This window comes from Gobio gobio, assembly GCF_949357685.1.
Source record: "Gobio gobio genome assembly, chromosome: 17".
Taxonomy (NCBI): domain Eukaryota; kingdom Metazoa; phylum Chordata; class Actinopteri; order Cypriniformes; family Gobionidae; genus Gobio; species Gobio gobio.
In genome coordinates this window covers 7,738,016-7,757,329 of record NC_137110.1, presented here as the reverse complement: position 1 = coordinate 7,757,329, position 19,314 = coordinate 7,738,016, and the positions used below count along the sequence as shown (strand labels likewise).

The 19,314-nt window shown below is 37.1% G+C and overlaps 1 protein-coding gene across 1 annotated transcript in view; it reads right to left on the bottom strand.

Moving 5' to 3' along the window:
* tspan2a (tetraspanin 2a) overlaps positions 1-18,751 on the bottom strand; it is a 40,445-nt gene extending 21,694 nt beyond the window's left edge. The window contains exons 1-2 of the mRNA XM_079839966.1: positions 18,439-18,751; positions 4,887-4,989 (exon numbers count right to left, since the gene is read on the bottom strand). Of these exons, the coding sequence (XP_079696092.1) occupies positions 4,887-4,989; positions 18,439-18,507 (172 nt within the window). The 5' untranslated portion in view covers positions 18,508-18,751. The remainder of the gene's footprint in view (positions 1-4,886; positions 4,990-18,438) is intronic.
* Positions 18,752-19,314: the final 563 nt, after the last annotated feature.

The following is a 19,314-nucleotide window of genomic DNA, read 5'->3' as shown; positions in this document are numbered from 1 at the left end:
ATATATAAGTGAACATTTTGAAGAAGGCAATCCGGCAGAGGCAGTGTGATTTTTTTTGGCCAATGTTCTGCTGGGAAACCTTGGGTCCTGCCATCCATGTGGATGTTACTTTGAAATGTACCGCCTACCTAAGCATTGCAGACCATGTACACCCTTTCATGGAAACGGTATTCCCTGGTGGCTGTGGCTCTTTCAGCAGATAATGCGCCGCCACAAAGCAAAAATGGTTCAGGAATGTTTTGAGGAGCACAACGAGTTTGAGGTGTTGACTTGGCCTCCAAATTCCCCAGATCTCAATCCAATCGAGCATCTGTGGGATGTGCTGAACAAACAAGTCTTATCCATGGAGGCCCCACCTCACAACTTATAGGACTTAAAGGATCTGCTGCTAACATCTTGGTGCCAGATACCACAGCACACCTTCAGGGGTCAAGTGGAGTCCATGCCTCGACGGGTCAGGGCTGTTTTGACTGCAAAATTGGGACCAACACAATATTAGGATGTCATAATGTTATGCCTGATCGGTGTATATATAACTATGTATTTTTGCTTAATTCTTCATCTTGCTTCCTGTTTTTGTCTCACGCATCTGCTACATTAGCTTCATAGCACATAGTTGTTTGCCAAGTGATATTCATCTGTTACTGGGTAGAAACTGTTTGTTCCAAGAATGAGCATATTGCCAGGAAATCCTTGTTATTTTATGATGCATCTCTCACTTCTTCTTTTTCGTATACACTCTGTCGCCGAGACATCATTGAAACATTTCTGCCTTAGGTTATACTAACTAGTGCTGATCAGACTCAGTGTCAGGATATCTCAGTATATATGATGTCAATTATTGTAATTTGTTCAATAATCATTGAGGTTAGCACTTGCAAAGTAGTTGTTTGTCCATTATGAGAGCTTAAATGTAGTCAAAGACCGCAGTTAGCAGTCCAATATAGAACATCTCATTGCTGCCACAGGTGGAAAAACAGCAGGAAGCAGAGTTATCAATAGGGGTGCACCGATCCGACTTTTTCAGTCCCGATACCGATACCGATGCCTGGGCTTTGTGTATCTGTCGATACCCGATACCGATCCGATACTATTGTTGAATTAATAATAAACTGTATATCTTCCACCTTATACCTTCCTTGAAGAGACTAAGGCACCAGACTTTACTAACTAAAAATAACTAAGACAAAATAACAGATGTATGTAAAGTGCTGAATTCTTATTTATTTAAAAAACAATTGTGCATTCAAATCTAAAATAGAATGTAATCAAACTTCTTTAAATAAATAAAATGTAGCAGTGGAAACAAAAAACAGTGTATTGGTCAAACATACAATAGTAATCTGACAGTTACCAAACATTTTTTACACTACAGATAATTGTTTTGGTAAATAATCATATCAATATTAAAAAGTAGCATTCCAAATTAACAAATAGTCTTAATTTTCTGCCATATGCAATTTAATAAAAATGATCAGCTAGCTAATAACAACTTTGTTCTGGTTTCACCTCACTCCAGTCTAAATGATTGTAGGCTATGGCCTATTTATTTTACTACACATTGTCAACAGAAATAAGCTGAAATAGGCTACTGTTGATAATTAAAAATAATTCTTACTACCCACTCTTGCTTAATTGGGTAAGCACACTTGTGTTCTCATTTCAGATGCGTTCTGAGTAAATTAATAAACTGATTCATGAGTTCAGTGTTGGACAGATCAGTTGTTCTAATCTAACCAGTCGTTAAAATGATTCGGTTCAAAGGAGTCATTAGGTCGCGAATCGGACATTAGCAGACGCGTTGTGTGCGAATCCCGTCTGTTAGAACATCGCGAAAGATGTCAACACACAGAAAACACTTCATAACTGAATATGATTTGTCTCCCGTTTATTGAAAGTATGCTTTATGTCAGCTGGTCAGAGAAGAGTGAACATTTTTGAGCGCAATGCACACCCAGCGGTAATTCAAGGACACAATTGTCCGAATGTGTCACGTGCAACATGGTTTCGGTCTTCCGACCTTTAGATTTGGAATTGGATTAATATGTGAAATATGAGAGAGCTAACGCTGATTATTTTGAAGACCCAGAGAGCGCGCGCGGGGGAGGAGCTCTCTGGTCGGTCTCTCTCAGTCACAAGCGCAGCATCTATTCCACATACAATAACTCGTCAAATTAGGCTTTGGCGGCCATCAAAAAATGTTCAATGCAGGAAAGACCCTGACTTTGCAGTAATACCACCTCCCCTCGAAACATTTAAGTTACTTTGCAGACATTGCAAACAGCCGACGAACTAGTTGGCGTGGCAAGCGTGAAATATCTCCTCCACACCGACTCTCTGGCTCGCTCCATGTTGCTTCTAGCATGCGACACACACGTGAAGCTGACGAATGACGTAGGTTCTGCTGCGACGGAAAAAAAACACCTGGATCGGCTTGTGGATCTGTTCATTTTTCCGATCCCCGATCCAGCTATTTTGTCAGTATCGCGGCCGATATCCGATCCTAATATCGGATCGGTGCACCCCTAGTTATCAATGAGCAAATAAATGCCCTCAAACACTGTGACACCTATCAACATCCTAACCACTCTAAATAAAGGAATTACTGCACCACTCCTCTACAAGACCAATGAGGAATATGGAGAGACAAGCAATTCAGACCAACAGCAGCTCACCAAGCGGCAGCTCTGGGGACTAAACTAGAGCTAAAGCGGAAATTACGTTTTTATAATTCACCGACACCAGTTACACGCCTTACCCTATGAGAAATTAGGTTTAGCTAGTAGCAAGAGCTATCAGTGTCCCTGCTCATTCATCACAGCTAAAACCAATATCAGATACGCCATTACAGAGGCCATTAGGGCTCCATGACGCAGATGGGAAATTTCAGGCTGAAATTGCCGTTGGAGCCCAGTGCTTTGTAAATAGGTATTGGTGTTGTGCTTATTGATGAAACTCTGAGGTATGGGTTTCTTTATGACAGTTTCTGTACTTTGTGATTGATAATATAGATTATGGTAGAATTAATGCTGCCTTCACAACACATGCTGTCAGAATTATCGTAAATATGAGTTTCTTTCCTAGTTAAAAATTGGACATGAACACCCTCATGTCCAAAGTTTTTTTCGTATTTACGTATTTTTTTTCAGTCGTATTTACCACTGGGAAGTAGGGCTGTAGCGATACACTAATCTCACCATACGATACGATATTCAGCTCACAATACGATATATATCACGATATTCAGCCAACGATACAATTCGATATATTGTTCGATACACTTACATCATTTTCTGAAAGATTTAAAGGGGACAGAGTGATTTTGGTGACATCTTTTGAGTGTTTCATTTACTTGGATTGAATTAACTGAACTGAAAACTAAAAATATCAATTACACAATATATGTCTCTGACTGGACGGAGAGTCTACAGCTTGCGAATGCTGGACAAAATGAATCAAAGATGTGTTGAGAAAATTAGTTCCATTTCTTGAAACAGTGCAAACTGTAGCTTACAAGCCTTTGAAAAGTAAATAAAGTGCAGTATTGCAATTAACAATGGAGTTTTAAAAACTGCAGCAAGTGGCCTGTTCTGAACAGTTTCTTTGACAGCTTTTTTAGCTTGACAATGACACTTTTGACAGCATTTCACGTTTGTGTCACACAGCTTGCAAACCAACCGCAATGCTTTTGTCTAAGTCAAGGGTCTCCAACCTTTTTTCATTTGAGAGCTACTTTTAAAAAATGAAAGTCACAGAGAGCTACTCATGTTATATAATACTTAAAACTCTTAAATAATGCATCATAATTCTCATATTAACAACTATCCAAACTGTTTTACACCTGAAAGAGTATAGTAGTAGTTCCAGTAGTCGGTACAATACCACTATTTTTTTTTTTAAATCAATGTTTATTATTTATGATGATAATCATAAGTAAATAATACATAAACATGTAAAGGCTGTATGCTGTTTAAAAGTAAACATTGTTTATAAATGAAAGATCAAGTGAAAAATAAGCAACCATTAAAAGTAGGGTGCCACATGATCATAACAACACATACTTTTTATACCATGATCTAATGGCATACTGTACATACAGCACAGCATGTCCAACTACAAGAAGCATTTCATGACCATTCACTGTGTCTGATCTATATAGCACACACATTTTTTTTAATCTTGTGAGATCTAATCTGATTGGCTGGCTTTATACAACAAGAGTCAGGGTGCAAAGTCTGACTTTAACATGTTTACAAAGTATTTCGTACTGGGATAAAAGTTTATGTGTATGAACATTGATGTCTAGCGATCAAAATAGAGCAAATCATCTTTTACAAGTGCAGTCATCGCTTATTAAACCGGGACTGTTTAAAAAGTGTTTGTCATTGAATCATTCATTCAAGAGATTCATTCACAAACGCTGATTCATCCAATAATGAAACAAGTCTTTATGAATGAGACATGACTCCTTCATTCAAATTATTTTCTTAATTATTTCCTTCAAATTAATGTATTTTTTAAATAGACTGTCACTGAAGCCATGAGCATTTTGTCAGAACCTCTAGTCAATTGTGATTTTGTTTAGTTGTCTAATGTTTTTTCTTCAGAATCGTGGGAGAATCGTGATCTCAATTTTAAACAAAAAATGTGGACTCTCAATTTATCCAGAAACGTGCAGCTCTATATAAACCCAAAATGGAACAGAAAAAGAAAGGAAACTGTTGTAGGTCATTTTATACATAGGTCACATGGCCACTTTTAACAGTTTCCTCTCCTAAAAAACCCTAAGTCTGCTTTCATGACACTATATTTTGGGTTAGGTTTATGAAACCTGATATGTAAACATTTGCTGTGGGCTTCAAAGTTTGTTTTTTTTTGCAACTCACCAATGAAGAAGTTTTCAGGGGCATCATCTTCGGCTAAGAGATTGGCCGTGTCTGGGTCAAACCTCAACCATAATCCCACAGCCAGCACCAGTGAGCCCGACATCTGGAAACAAGAGTGAAACAAATCAGGAACATGTACGGAAAAAATTCACTTCACGCTGTTTCTGTGACCTTTTCTGGTCCTTACTTCATGTCTTTGATTTCAAATTCTGCACTAGGGGTGCACCGATCCGACTTTTTCAGTCCCGATACCGATACCGATGCCTGGGCTTTGTGTATCTGTCGATACCCGATACCGATCCGATATATTGTTGAATTAATAATAAACTGTATATCTTCCACCTTATACCTTCCTTGAAGAGACTAAAGGCACCAGACTTTACTAACTAAACATAACTAAGACAAAATAACAGATGTATGTAAGGTGTTGAATTCTTATTTATTTAAAAAACAATTGTGCATTCAAATCTAAAATAGAATGTAATCTAACTTCTTTAAATAAATAAAATGTAGCAGTGGAAACAAAAAACAGTGTATTGGTCAAACATACAATAGTAATCTGACAGTTACCAAACATTTTTTACACTACAGATAATTGTTTTGGTATATAATCATATCAATATTAAAAAGTAGCATTACAAATTAACAAATAGTCTAATTTTCTACTATATGCAATTTAATAAAAATTTTCAGCTAGCTAATAACAACTTTGTTCTGGTTTCACCTCACTCCAGATTAAATGATTGTAGGCTAGGCCTATTTATTTTACTACACATTGTCAACAGAAATAAGATGAAATACTGTTGATAATTAAAAATAATTCTTACTACCCACTCTTGCTAAAATGGGTAAGCACTTGTGTTCTCATTTCAGTTGCGTTCTGAGTAAATTAATAAACTGAGTTCATGAGTTCAGTGTTGGACAGATCAGTTGTTCTGGCCAGTCGTTAAAATGATTCGGTTCAAAGGAGTCATTAGGTCACGAATCGGACATTAGCAGACGCGTTGTGTGCGAATCCCGTCTGTTAGAACATCGCGAAAGATGTCAACACACAGAAAACACTTCATAACTGGATATAATTTGTCTCCCGCTTATTGAAAGTATGCTTTATGTCAGCTGGTCAGAGAAGAGTCAATGTTTTTTGAGCGCAATTCACACCCAGTGATAATTCAAGGACAAAATTGTCCGAATGTGTCACGTGCAACATGGTTTCGGTCTTCCGAGCTTTTGATTTGGATTAACATGTGAAATATGAGAGCGAACACTGATTATTTTGAAGACCCAGAGAGCGCGCGCGGGGGAGGAGCTCTCAGATCGGTCTCTGTCACTCAGTCACAAGCGCAGCATCTGTTCTACATCACTCGTAAATCACAATAACTCATCAAATTAGGCTTTGGCCGTCAAAAAAATGTCAATGCAGGAAAGACCCTTACTTTGCAGTAATACCCTCGAAACAGCGACGAACTAGTTGGCGTGGCAAGCGTGAAATATCTCCTCCACACAGCCGAATCTCTGGCTCGCTCCCTTCTAGCATGCGACACACGTGAAGCTGACGAATGACGTAGGTTCTGCTGCGACGGAAAAAAACACCTGGATCGGCTTGTGGATCTGTTAATTTTTCCGATCCCCGATCCAGCTATTTTGTCAGTATCGCGGCCGATATCCGATCCTAATATCGGATCGGTGCACCCCTATTCTGCACTGGTCTATTTAGTTACAAACACATGAATGCAGGGTTTGACTTTGAGAACAGGATACTTTGTATTTTGCCCATCAACATAACTGGAAGGATAACCTTGACTAAAATAGAGCATTGATTGTAATTCTGTAAGATAAAGTGCTTTATTGTGATACTGGAAACAACCTTTTGTTGATCTGTAAGGTCACCAGAGAAAGTCTGTTGTCTCCTTGTTATCAAGTCAAAGTGAAACCTACTAGACATTCAGATTTGCAAACTTTAGTAGTGTTGTAGAAGAGACCACCTACACTTAGACCAAGACCAGTTTGTGGTAGGAGTAAGACTAGACTAGACCAAGGCAAACCGAGAGCGAGTCAAGAGCAAGAAAGACCCGACTAGCACTCCTCAAATTCATCTGAAATATCCACATTTACTGCCTGAGAAATGTCTTATTTTGAATCAATAATTACGTTAGAATAATACAACACTATACAGAGCGGTTACAATCAGATGAAATCACTAACAACAAAATGTATCTATTCACTGCAGAGGTGGCACAGAAGTTGCATCTGAATTGAATTTGAAGATTTTGCTTATTAAACACATTTATATAAAATCAATGTCACATTTGCAATTATGCTGATATTTGTGAAAACAGCCCTCTTGCTTGACGATATAAATAAGTTACAACACATATTATAAAGAAGAAAACTGGGGTTGGTAATTTTATCCGTTTGTCACATGAACCAGGTTTCCTCTCCTAATAACCAGTATGGGGAAGTCCCAGAGCCAGTGGGGAAATGAATTAAATATAAGAGAAATATAAATTACTCTGAAATATTTTTACCAGATGAGAAGTCAATCTTTTTATTCCTTTTATAACTGTAATATCTTTGTATCTCTCGGTTGTAATTCCCTTTTCTGTGTAAAGCACTTTGAATTACCATAGTGTCTGAAATGTGCTATATAAATAAACTTGCCTTGCCTAAAGACCTTATACAAGTATTTTTCTGAAATTATATATTGAATTTTATAATAATTTTGGTGACGTCTTTGACACAATCCCTTGTTGATTTCTGACCCGGCACAACAGAAACAAAATAAATGAAATTAGAAATAAGTTATTGATTGCATTTGAAGCAGGAAGTTTTGCATCCAATCACATTAATGCGACGAAAATACTTTTTGAGCGGAAAAACAACAAAAATAACGACTTTATCACACTATTATTGTTGTGCAATTTGAGCCTCTGACGAGAGTTCGCGGCAGTGCCACGACGCATGCGAGAGAACTGAGATTACGGCGTTCTTCTTCTACTACTACTTGACTGGCTGCTCACTCTTTCGGAGTAGGGTTAATCTCAGTTCTCGCGCATGCGTCGTGACACTCCCGCGAACTCTCGTCAGAGGCTCAAATTGAACAACAATAATAGTGTGATAAAGTCGTTATTTTTGTTGTTTTTCCGCTCAAAAAGTATTTTCGTCGCATGATAGACTTAATACAGAGCCACTGTAGTCATTTGGACTCCTTAAATGACGTTTTTACTTACTATTCTGGGCCATCAAGTTTCAGTCCCTCTGAAAGCCTATGGAGGAGTGAGACAGCTCTCAGATTTCATCAAAAATATACTAAATTATGTTCCGAAGATGAACGAATGTCTTACATGGTTGGAACAACATGAGGGTGAGTAATTACTGACAGAATTTTAATTTTTGGGTGAACTAACCCTTTAAGACCAAGACTGATCTTTACAAAACTAAATTTTAGATTTACCCTTTCCAGCAAGTCAACTGTTAATATTTGTTCAGTTAAATCAGCCTCAATCTGCTATTTTTAAATTGTGAAATACTAAGCCATAATTATGACAAAAAATCAAGTTGATATTTAAAGTCAAATTATTAGATACATTTTATCTCATCATTTTGATCGCTAATACCAACTGATTTCCAGTTTTTATGACTTTTTTTTTTCTTGTGGTGGAAACGGGCTTCCATTGAAATGACTGCATGATCTTCGTGGACCAGATGATTAGTGCAAAGGCAACTCAGAAAAGCACATTTTAACATCATGAATGTTATTTGTGTGCAATTCCATTTTTAAGTGTAACTTGAGTATGTAAATAGTTTTTAAGGCCACTGTGGTCTACTTTGGTGCCCATCTCTATGATCAACAGGCAGGCTGTGCCAGTCTGACAGGCTTGTCCTGCTGGCGTCCACCATCCCCCGGTGCCATCCCCTGCCCCCTCATACCCACCCTATGCAACACCAGGACATAAAACTGCACAGGACAACGACCCACTTCTTTTTTTGCCTGCCCTCTCAAAGACAAAGGCCTTGCTGTCCAGCGCAGTGAAACCACTCTACAGATAATGACTGACGCCACTGTGCCCTACATTACATCTTACACTAACCGCTTAAGCCAATCTAATGTGACCATTAGCGCAGTAACAAAATCACAGTGTGATGTGGTCTTTGAATGGTCCCTATTACTTTTGTGTGGTTTTGAGCAACAGTAACCAAGACTAAAGAACGAAGAGAGGCTTTAAAAGAACTTCATTTAAACCCTTCATTAAAATAAAGCCGAAATCAAAACCTTAACCTTAAAAATCTTAAATGAAAATTAGAAATGTGGCATTTTCAATTAACTGAAATAAAATCAGTTTTTGTTGAAGTACTAAAATTACTAAAGCTAAATTAAAGCTAAATAGAAAAACGTTTAAAAACATATTAAAACAACAACTGCACATAACAAAATTATTAAAACTGAAACTAAAGTTAAAATAACTATATAAATACTACTCATATAACACTAATCTAATTATACAATCTTTTGGCTTATGCTTTAAACATTTTATATTTGTATTTAAAAAGTTAAAGTATTAATAAGTAGTATTAACAGATAATAATTTAGGCGAATTTTTATTTTTTATTATTATTTTTATTTTATTTTATCTCATTCCATTTCCAACCCTGTATCACAAAACTAGCAAAACCTAGGTCATATGCATGACCAGATAAAATATTAACCTTCTAAGTCGCTTTGGATAAAAGTATCTGGAAAATGCAAATCATATTTCTTAACCACAAAAAAACTAAAGTATTGAGTGTTTGAGGCGGAGCTTAATTTTTCCATTCAACAAAACAGGTTGCATTATTTATACTAAAAGGATAAAAAAGCATCATAAACGTATAAAATACTGACTACTAATAATAACCTTTCCTTTATGATTTTCTTAGATTAACTTGCGGCCTAACTGGTGACGTGTTACATGAAAACCAATGGCATTTATGTCAGTGACGTGACGTGAAGGCACATTTTTTTATTTGAACATAAACACAAATTAGGAGGTGAAGATTATGAGCGAATAACGGCCTTTTCTCACAAAAAGCTATCGTCTGACTTCAGAAGACTTGGAATATAATTAGGGCTGCAACTAACGAGTATTTCGATTTTTTTTTACTGACAAACACACTATTCCACATCCTGCCCAATGCTGTCCTTCAAGCAAACGTGTCAGCTCTGAACACATACATGGTGAATATACCTTAAAAAATTAACCATGGTTTTACAACGAAAATAAAAAATAAATAAAAAAATATTAAATAAATAAATAAAACAGGGTTATTGTAGTTATTCCATGGTAACCACAAATTAACACAAATTTGCTTCAATCTATTGTTAAACTATGGTATTTGTGTGGTTATAGAAATGGTAATCAATACGCCAAAAAACAACAACATGGTTTATAAAAAAAGCATGGTTTTACTATCTAACAGAACTAGACATGTGCCGGTAAACGGTAATACAATATACCGCAATAATGAATATGCACAATATAGTTATCGTGGGCACTTCAAAATACCGTGAATAATTATTTATTACGAATTATTCAGATTTTTAGAATGAATTTTAAGAATACTTTACCCATCAACCGTTTAAAATGAACAACACGTCAAAGAGGAACGCGCACTGATGTAAATAGACCAAGAGGAACGTGCAATGATATAAATAGACCGTGCATGAGCCGAGCACATGGCGGAATGAGGAGACGCGCTGAAGTGCACATTCATTCTTTGACAGCAGAGGGCGCTGACGGAACAGCAGAAATGCAGTCGTTTCCCCAGTAATCACATAACCTAATACATAATACTTAAAGACTTAAGGCTTTTCATTTGCATTTTATATTTTAATCTGGACTAAATTACATGCCCTAGATATTGTTTGAATATGTTCTGACTGTTGTTCAATCACACACTTTACAAGGCTCCAGTATTTAACATTAGTTCCTTCATTAACAAGCTGACAATGAAAAATACTTCTAAAGCATGTATTAATCTATGTTAAATGTACATTTCAGCATACCTATTGTTCTTTATAATTCTTTTGCACTTTAATCTGTTTTAAATATTTCTTTACTTTATACATTTTTGTGTATTGCTTTATTGTATTTAAATGTTTGGTTCTTTTGTTATAAGAAAGTGATTTAACCTGTTGTAGTATGACAACACTTTTTTTGCAACTTATTTCAATATCGTGATAATACCGTATACCGTGATAAAAGCTTCAGCAATTAATCGCAACATGAAAATTTGATACCGGCACATGCCTAAACAGAACCATGGTTAATTTTCGTTAGCCACAACTTTCCCGAACTCCGACCTTTCCCATGATCGCTATGGCAACGTAGAACAAGCCGGTATCGAACTTCCGGTTTACGTTAGTCTGTAGATACTGCTATCAGCGATACGCTTGGTAGGGTTCAGGAGTAGATTTTAACAACAACGCCTCTGGCAAAATTAAAGTGTTCTCCGAATGCTAAAGAGGAGCCTCGTCTAGCCTCTGAAGGAAGTGACTTGGAAGGACCAGTCCTGCAGAGGAAGGATCCTTGACATTGAGAAACACCTACTGTTATCGCTGTGTGCTAAACCAGAACTGAGATACCGTCAACAGGAAGTATCGAGTGTCATGGCGACGCCCAATAAGACTTGCAGGAAAGTTGTGGATACATTATGTGCAAAAAAAGTCACCAAGCAAAAGGACAGTTTAAATCCAATTATTAAAGAAAAAAAAAAAACACAAACTCAGTGTTACCAGATAAGAGGAATGTTCTGCATGCAGGAACACACACACATTTGCTATGGACAAAGTAACCTGTGTTAGCCTACTGTCATTTCTTTATCCGGTAGAAACGTCTTACATAAATATTTAATTACCTGCTGTTATTTATCCCTTTACAGTTACTCCTCTCATAAAATACGTGAATTACACGATGACTTTTAAAACTAAATTTAGCATCCAACCGCAGCTATTTCAGCAAAATAGGGCTCGGGCGCTGCGTTGCATTCTGGGACGTGGTGGCCATGTTGATGGCCTCGCGAATGTAAACATACAGCAAATCGAACGAGGAGAAACAGAGTTGGGAGAAAGAAAAACTATGTTAAAATCCCGAAAAGGATGTGGAATTTACCGGGATACGTTAAATAGGGAAGCCAGGGACCGGTATATGGACAAAATTGGAACTATTAACGGTTTGGATTCATATGAAATTTGCAGTTCACAAATGGATGGGTTCACGAGCTGCAGATCATGAAGCCTATGTAACGTTAACCTTTTACCTTGAAGCATTCTGCACCGTTCTGTGTTCTCAGGATGCACTACTTGCAAATAAACACTGAAAAATATCTGATAGTGTGACACTTCATGCTTTTGCACATTATACGGTTATTGCGATTGTGTGACACTTCTTGCTTTTGCACATTATACGGTTATTGCGATTGTGTGACACTTCTTGCTTTTGCACCTTATACTGATTTAAGTATATTTATTGAGAAGATTGTGGGTATGGATGCAACAGACACTTATGGCTGTATTTAATGCACATTTATTTCAGCACAACACTAGAGCTCATGTTTGTCAGAGCACAACATACAGACACAATCTTATAGAGGAATGTCATGTCATGTTTTTGCGCTGAATATTAATGGTCTCCCACTCAACTGTGTTCTGTCTGTTTGATGCGCATGCGCGCTCCCACCGGTTGTGATTTTAATATGCAAATGACACATTTCTGAGCGTGACTTAAAGAGAATGACACATTTAATATTTTAAAAATGATTTTATTTACAACACGGAAACGCCTGGAACTCAAGGAAGTGTTGTGACGAATGACACAAAAATAAAAGACTGACAGTAGGGGTGTAACGGTACACAAAACTGATGGTTCGGTACGTACCTCGGTTTTGAAATTATGGTTCGGTACGAGTTCGGTACAGCAGTTTTACAAAATTACTTTTTGTTTATTTTTTATATTTAACAGTGGTTTACTGAAGAAGAAAAAAAGTGTCTGTCCTTGAATTAATTAAATTATATATAAAAGTTTATTGAAGATATTTCTGTAAATTATATAGGGAGCCCTCCCTTACTTGCACATTAATATTAAAGGTTAACAACAGAGCCCAAACTATTAGCCTAAATTCAGTTGCTTTTTTTTTTAGGTATAATAATCAACACTCAAATAACACATTGTATGCAAACATGTAAACTTCACATAAGGCAGTTTTTGCAATAACTTTTTTTTCTCCAATTCGTTGTTGAAATATAATCATTTATACACAGTGTCTGTCATTTTTATGACAGTTTTATTTAACATGCATGAAATAATCAAGACATCCCTAACAGGTTAAGTAGAATATAATGAATATATAGGCTAAGATAGAGCATATATTTAGTGAAAGAGTTGATTTCTCTAGTGAATAAAATTCTGTGGACACTGAAGGACTGCCTGAGGTAAATGTGATGCTAACGTTACATGACATTGTTTAGTTTACAGCAGTTAAATTGACGTCTTTCCACCGTTGAAACACTGATTTAGCGATTACACCACATATATACATGACAGTAAGTTGTAATGTATCCTCAGCATACCTTCAGATGGTCATTCATGTTTATTCTTTAGTAAGAGATGATCGATCTCCTTCACAGATGACGTCGCGCGGCCGCTTGAACTATGATCAGTGATCAGTCACACCACGTAGAGCGTCAAAACGGCATTTATCGTTTGAATTTCATGATAAAATGGACTGAATACTTAATATGTTCGTGTGGGAACTCGGATTGAAGTGTGTTCCGCGCTTAAAACAAGCAGACTGTGAACTGTTAAAGGTCCCCTTCTTCGCGATTCCATTGTTCAAACTTTAGTTAGTGTGTACTGTTGCTGTTAGAGCATAAATAATACCTGTAAAATTATAAAGCTCAAAGTTCAATGCCAAGCGAGATATTTTATTTAACAGAAGTTCCCTTTCAAAGCCTACAGCGAACGGCTGGCTTGGACTACATCCTGGTACTTCCTTCTTTAATTACGTCAGTAGAGCAGTGGAACAGACTAACCTCCGCCCACAAAGAAACGCGAAAAAGGGGGCGCGGTCTTGTTGCTGTCCCACGTGGAGAAGCGGACGGTCGCGTGGAGAAAAGGAACTGTTGCGTTGAGTGTGTTTATCGCCATGTCATCGAGACGCTGTTATTTTCATCCAGGAGTCAAATCACCTTTGTTTGGCTTTCCCAGGGACGCTGTAGAGATTATTGAACGCATACATCTCTCCGTTAAGAGGCGTGACCTTTCCAACGTGCGCTAAGCTGCTGTCGAATCACAACACAGGAACCGCTTTCACGTGCGCTAAGCTGTGGTCGAATCACAGCACAGGAACCGCTTGCACAATCAGAACTCGTTACGTGTTTCTGAAGGAGGGACTTTATAGAACAAGGAAATCACCAGCCGTTTTTAGGACAGTGGAAACAGCGGTATACAGATAAGTAAATAGTGTGAAAAATACTGTGTTTTTTTACACGCGAAACATGAACACGTGTTATATTGCACACTGTAAACACAATCAAAGCTTCAAAAAAACACGAAGAACGGGACCTTTTTGCACTCGGAAACCGTTCGGTAACGTTACAGGCGTGCACCAGTTCTACGCAATTCACGTAAATGACCCAATTGACCAAGAAAACGGTGATTGTCGCCGAAAAGCGACAAGTTTGCAGGTGTGATGTTTTGGGCACTTGGATCATGTACCTTTACTGCAGCAGCTCACACTGTTTACACTCCAATATTTTTAGATGCAGTTTGTCCATAGAAATGCGTTATTCAGTGCTGTCATTTGGCGTGACTGGTGGAAGTTGTCGGCAGACCCGACTAATTGATAATGTGAATCGATTAGTTGCTGCAGCCCTAAATATAATGCACTAATCGCATGGGGTCAGAAAAACGTGGGTGTGTCTCATTTATGGGTAATATCCAAGCGGCAACCTCCCGCAGTTTCTCTTGAAGCCAATACGGAAGTGCCTCAAACTGCAATTCATCGACTGGCCGCTAGGGACAGGATCCAGAAGGGAGCAGAATCTCATTGAGCCCCATGTTAAAATGGTCAACTTTAGAGCAGAATAAAACATGTTTACAGCCTGGTACAAATTGTGCTTTTGGTCTATACGGCTCATTTTGCCCTTCATGACAACTGTGAGGGGGGTGAATTTTTTTATAGCTCATTCGTTTACATTATATAAAGCCTTAAAGTTCTGCATAATTAAGGGCGTGGCCACTTCGAGTGACTGGTGGATAGCCATTTATCTGCTGTCTGTTAGTCATCGCGTCACTTAAGCTCCGCCCACGTCCCGCCTTTTTGCCCATTTTCTGTTATCCGGGAGTGACGCGCGATGACGCGCTGCCAAGATGGCTCGTCCCTACTTTGCGCTTCAGAACGGCTCATCAGAATCCTATGGGTGACGTCACGGACACTACGTCCATATTTTTTTACAGTCTATGGTAATATCTATCCCTTTAAGTAGGAGAAGCATGCAAGAAAAACCAAGGATACAATTCATTTATACGGTGATACATTTATGAGCTTATAGCACAAGGCTGGATTGTACTTTTATCGAATGATAAAACGAAGTGGAAAAAGCAACCGAGTCCATAAAATGATAAAACACTAACCTTAGTTACACCTCATGGGACATGCTGTAAATGTATTATCTGAGGACACTCAGTCTATAATTACTTATCTCTCCGCTTTGCATGTGACAAAAATGTGGCCTTGTCTTTGAAGAAATGACAACAGCATTATATATATAAAAAGTTGTTTCGGTTTGAATGCACCCTTGAGAATGAAATGCAGCCCAGTGAATAAAGGAGTGTTGAATGCAGCACAAGTGGGTGGCACACTTTAAAAAACTTTGCATAGTAACCCGATCTTTGAGAACTAGCTTTGAAGGTTTGCCCATTCAGCATGTGAAACTTGCATCTTAAAAACTGTTTGCACAGCAAGAGGAATTTCAGACAAAGCCACTTATGATGGATTATGTATGTTATTTTCTTCTTACGTACTTTAAGTATCAAGGTAAAAAGGACACTGTTAATAAAAGTATCACATTCATATGGAATGATAATTAATAAACTTACATACGAGTCATTCTATAAATTAGGGTACATTTCACATCAGCAAAAAAAGTATTTCTTAATAAAACAACTATTGGTTCCAGTTTATATATTTTATCAGTGTAACTTGTCTGCTACAGTTGCCAAGCGTAATCACTAAACACCATTTGGATATTACAAATAAAAAGTTGTTTCCCTGGTGAGTTTGCCAACTACGTTATGGACAAACTGTATGCCGCTACATACACACACTTATTACGTGCTACACTTTAAGTGACTCAAATATTCAATGTTTCTTTGGTCTATTCTGCCATATGTGTGATTATTTTAAGACTTCTGAGAATTTTATTTTTTGCAGATATTTCTGTAAAATTCTCAGCACAATCACTAAGGACAAGAACATTTACCTTAAAGATCCTTTTGATAGTTTACCTTGAAAGACAATCAGAAGCAGCATATTTAAATGTAAAAAAAGAAAAAACAACATAGTAACATGGTTGACTGGACACATTTTTACAATGACACGTCATTTATATGTAAATATCTCGTTTTCAATTGCAAATAAACAATATATAGGCCTAGTTAATTTAGTACAGTTAGTGAAATATCCATTCATCCTTCCTCATCTTGATTCACCATCATGCATGTACACATTTCACATAAACACTCAGTCTCCTCTGAGACATATAGGGTTAAATTATGATAAAAAACAAATCCATGACAAATAACCCATCATCAGAGGACACAGTCACACCATAGAGCCATAACAACTATTTCATTCAAGAGTTGGGTAACTTAGTTGACAATTTTACCATTTTCACTTATAATTATTTTCTTGATCAGGTTAACCTAAAATCTGAATATTTATTTGAATTAAAATCATAAAATATTACAAACCGTAACAATGTACCAAACAGAGTTGACGGGCAATTAGTATACTCCTTGACAAAAGGTCATTCGGGATAAAATAAAAGATTTAGAGGATATTTACCATAATGTCTTCAAAATATCTGTCATAGAAGAAAATTACATCACATGATGCTGATCATATGATTTTGCGATAAACCTTTTTTTTTGGGGGTGGGTTCATAACATACAGTATAGCTGACAGAATTAGTAAAACATTTTCTTATTTGAAAGAAAATTACATTTAAACTATCTATTTTCATAGGGTATTTAGATTTATTAAAATTCAATTTCTTTTTTTCTTCATTATTTTAAACTCAAGACCCACTCACTTCAAAGTGCGGAAAATGCAAAAACTGAATTAAGGGGCAAAATGAAAAACAGGGTTCACAAAATGTGTGTGAGATTATAGTATGCATTCTCTTAATGGATAAAATATGATATTTCTGAAGAGTTGTTAGTAAAAATATAATCATCTTCAATGGACATGAAATGTACCCTAAATTATAGAATGACACAAATTCAGCTTTACACACATATATATATATATATATATACATATACACACACACACACACACGTACATATATATATATATATATATATATATATATATATATATATATATATATATATATATATACTGGGCCTGTTCTCTAGAAGTGTGGTTTTTGTATGTTGGTTTCAAACTCCTAGTTAAAACTGTCCTAAACTAGAATAAAATCTAAGTTTCAAATGCAAATGCAAAACCAACAACAACAACAACAACAAAAAACACAAATGATTCAATCCAGAGTCAACTAATAATGTTTTTACTATTTGCATTTTGTTTAAAAGCCAATAAATAATACATGAATTAACTAATATCCTACATAAATATTATATTTAATTATAATAAATATGAATGAAATAAATACAGATATATTGTGTTAAATGGCTTTTTCCAAAAATAAGGTACTCTTTTAAAATCAGTGTCAATAAACAACAAGTTCCCATTGTGACAACCTGCTGTCACAAATCCACACTATAAAACACATTCACTGGAGAAGAAGGAGTGCAACTTGCCCAAATTCATCCCTATAATAGACCATGGATAGTATAAACATAAAAAAAACATATAGCTTAGCTTTCCTTTAAAACAGAGGCACATGGTGGCTTTAGCTACTCCGTCTATCTTGCAGACAGCATTTTAGGGCATCAGAGGCGCTTAGTGCACATAAATTGATGCTCAAAATGTCTGCACGTGTCTGTGAGGCTCATAAGTGTTGTTCAGATAGTGTTGGCTCACTCGGTATTGAGACAGAGCCGACATCTGTCACATGCTTGTAGTTTACAAAAACATCGTCATCCTAAACGAGTCGCTGGAGTCCAAAGAAACCTGCACCATGCGAAATAAACACAGAAAATCATCCCACAGATGTTGAGCAACTCCAAGAAACCCAGGCGTACATTCGCGTTCGTGCATTTCATCATTATAGATCAAAGCATGCGCGCGTGACATCATCATCACGCAGATATCATCAGTACTTCGCACTTACCCAGAATATGAAGTTGAAGACGAACAGCAGGTATTTGACACATTTCATGCCGCCCTGTACTTTGCTCATCCTGCCTGCCGTTTCGTTTCGCGCGCTCGCCGTTTCGACCAAAATGTTTGCGCAAATGTGCGGGCCTGTGTCGGAGATGTAGGTCAGTAAAATTATTCGAGCAGAATCCACTCGCGGACCGTCAACACCAACGCTCTCGTGTGCACTTCGCCACTGAGAGAGCGCGCGCGCGCGGATCAGCACCGCCCATTGGTCCAGCAGGACATGTGGGGCGAGGGCAATGTTTCTTTCCCGCGTTTTCCTCAGACCTGAATGTTGTATAGATAGATAGATAGATAGATAGATAGATAGATAGATAGATAGATAGATAGATAGATAGATAGATAGATAGATAGATAGATAGATAGATAGATAGATAGATAGATAGATAGATAGATAGATAGATAGATAGATAGATAGATAGATAGATAGATAGATAGATAGATAGATAGATAGATAGATGGATCGGTGGGTGGATGAATGATGGATAGATGATGGGTGGGTGGATGAATGGATGGACGGACGGATGGATGGACGAGTGGACGGATAGATATATAGATAGATGGATGGATAGATAGATAGATAGATAGATAGATAGATAGATAGATAGATAGATAGATAGATAGATAGATAGATGGATAGATGGATGGATCGGTGGGTGGATGAATGGATGGACGGACGGATGGATGGACGAGTGGATGGATAGATATATAGATAGATAGATAGATAGATGGATCGGTGGGTGGATGAATGGATGGATGGACGGACGGATGGATGGACGAGTGGACGGATAGATATATATATAGATAGATGGATAGATAGATTAGA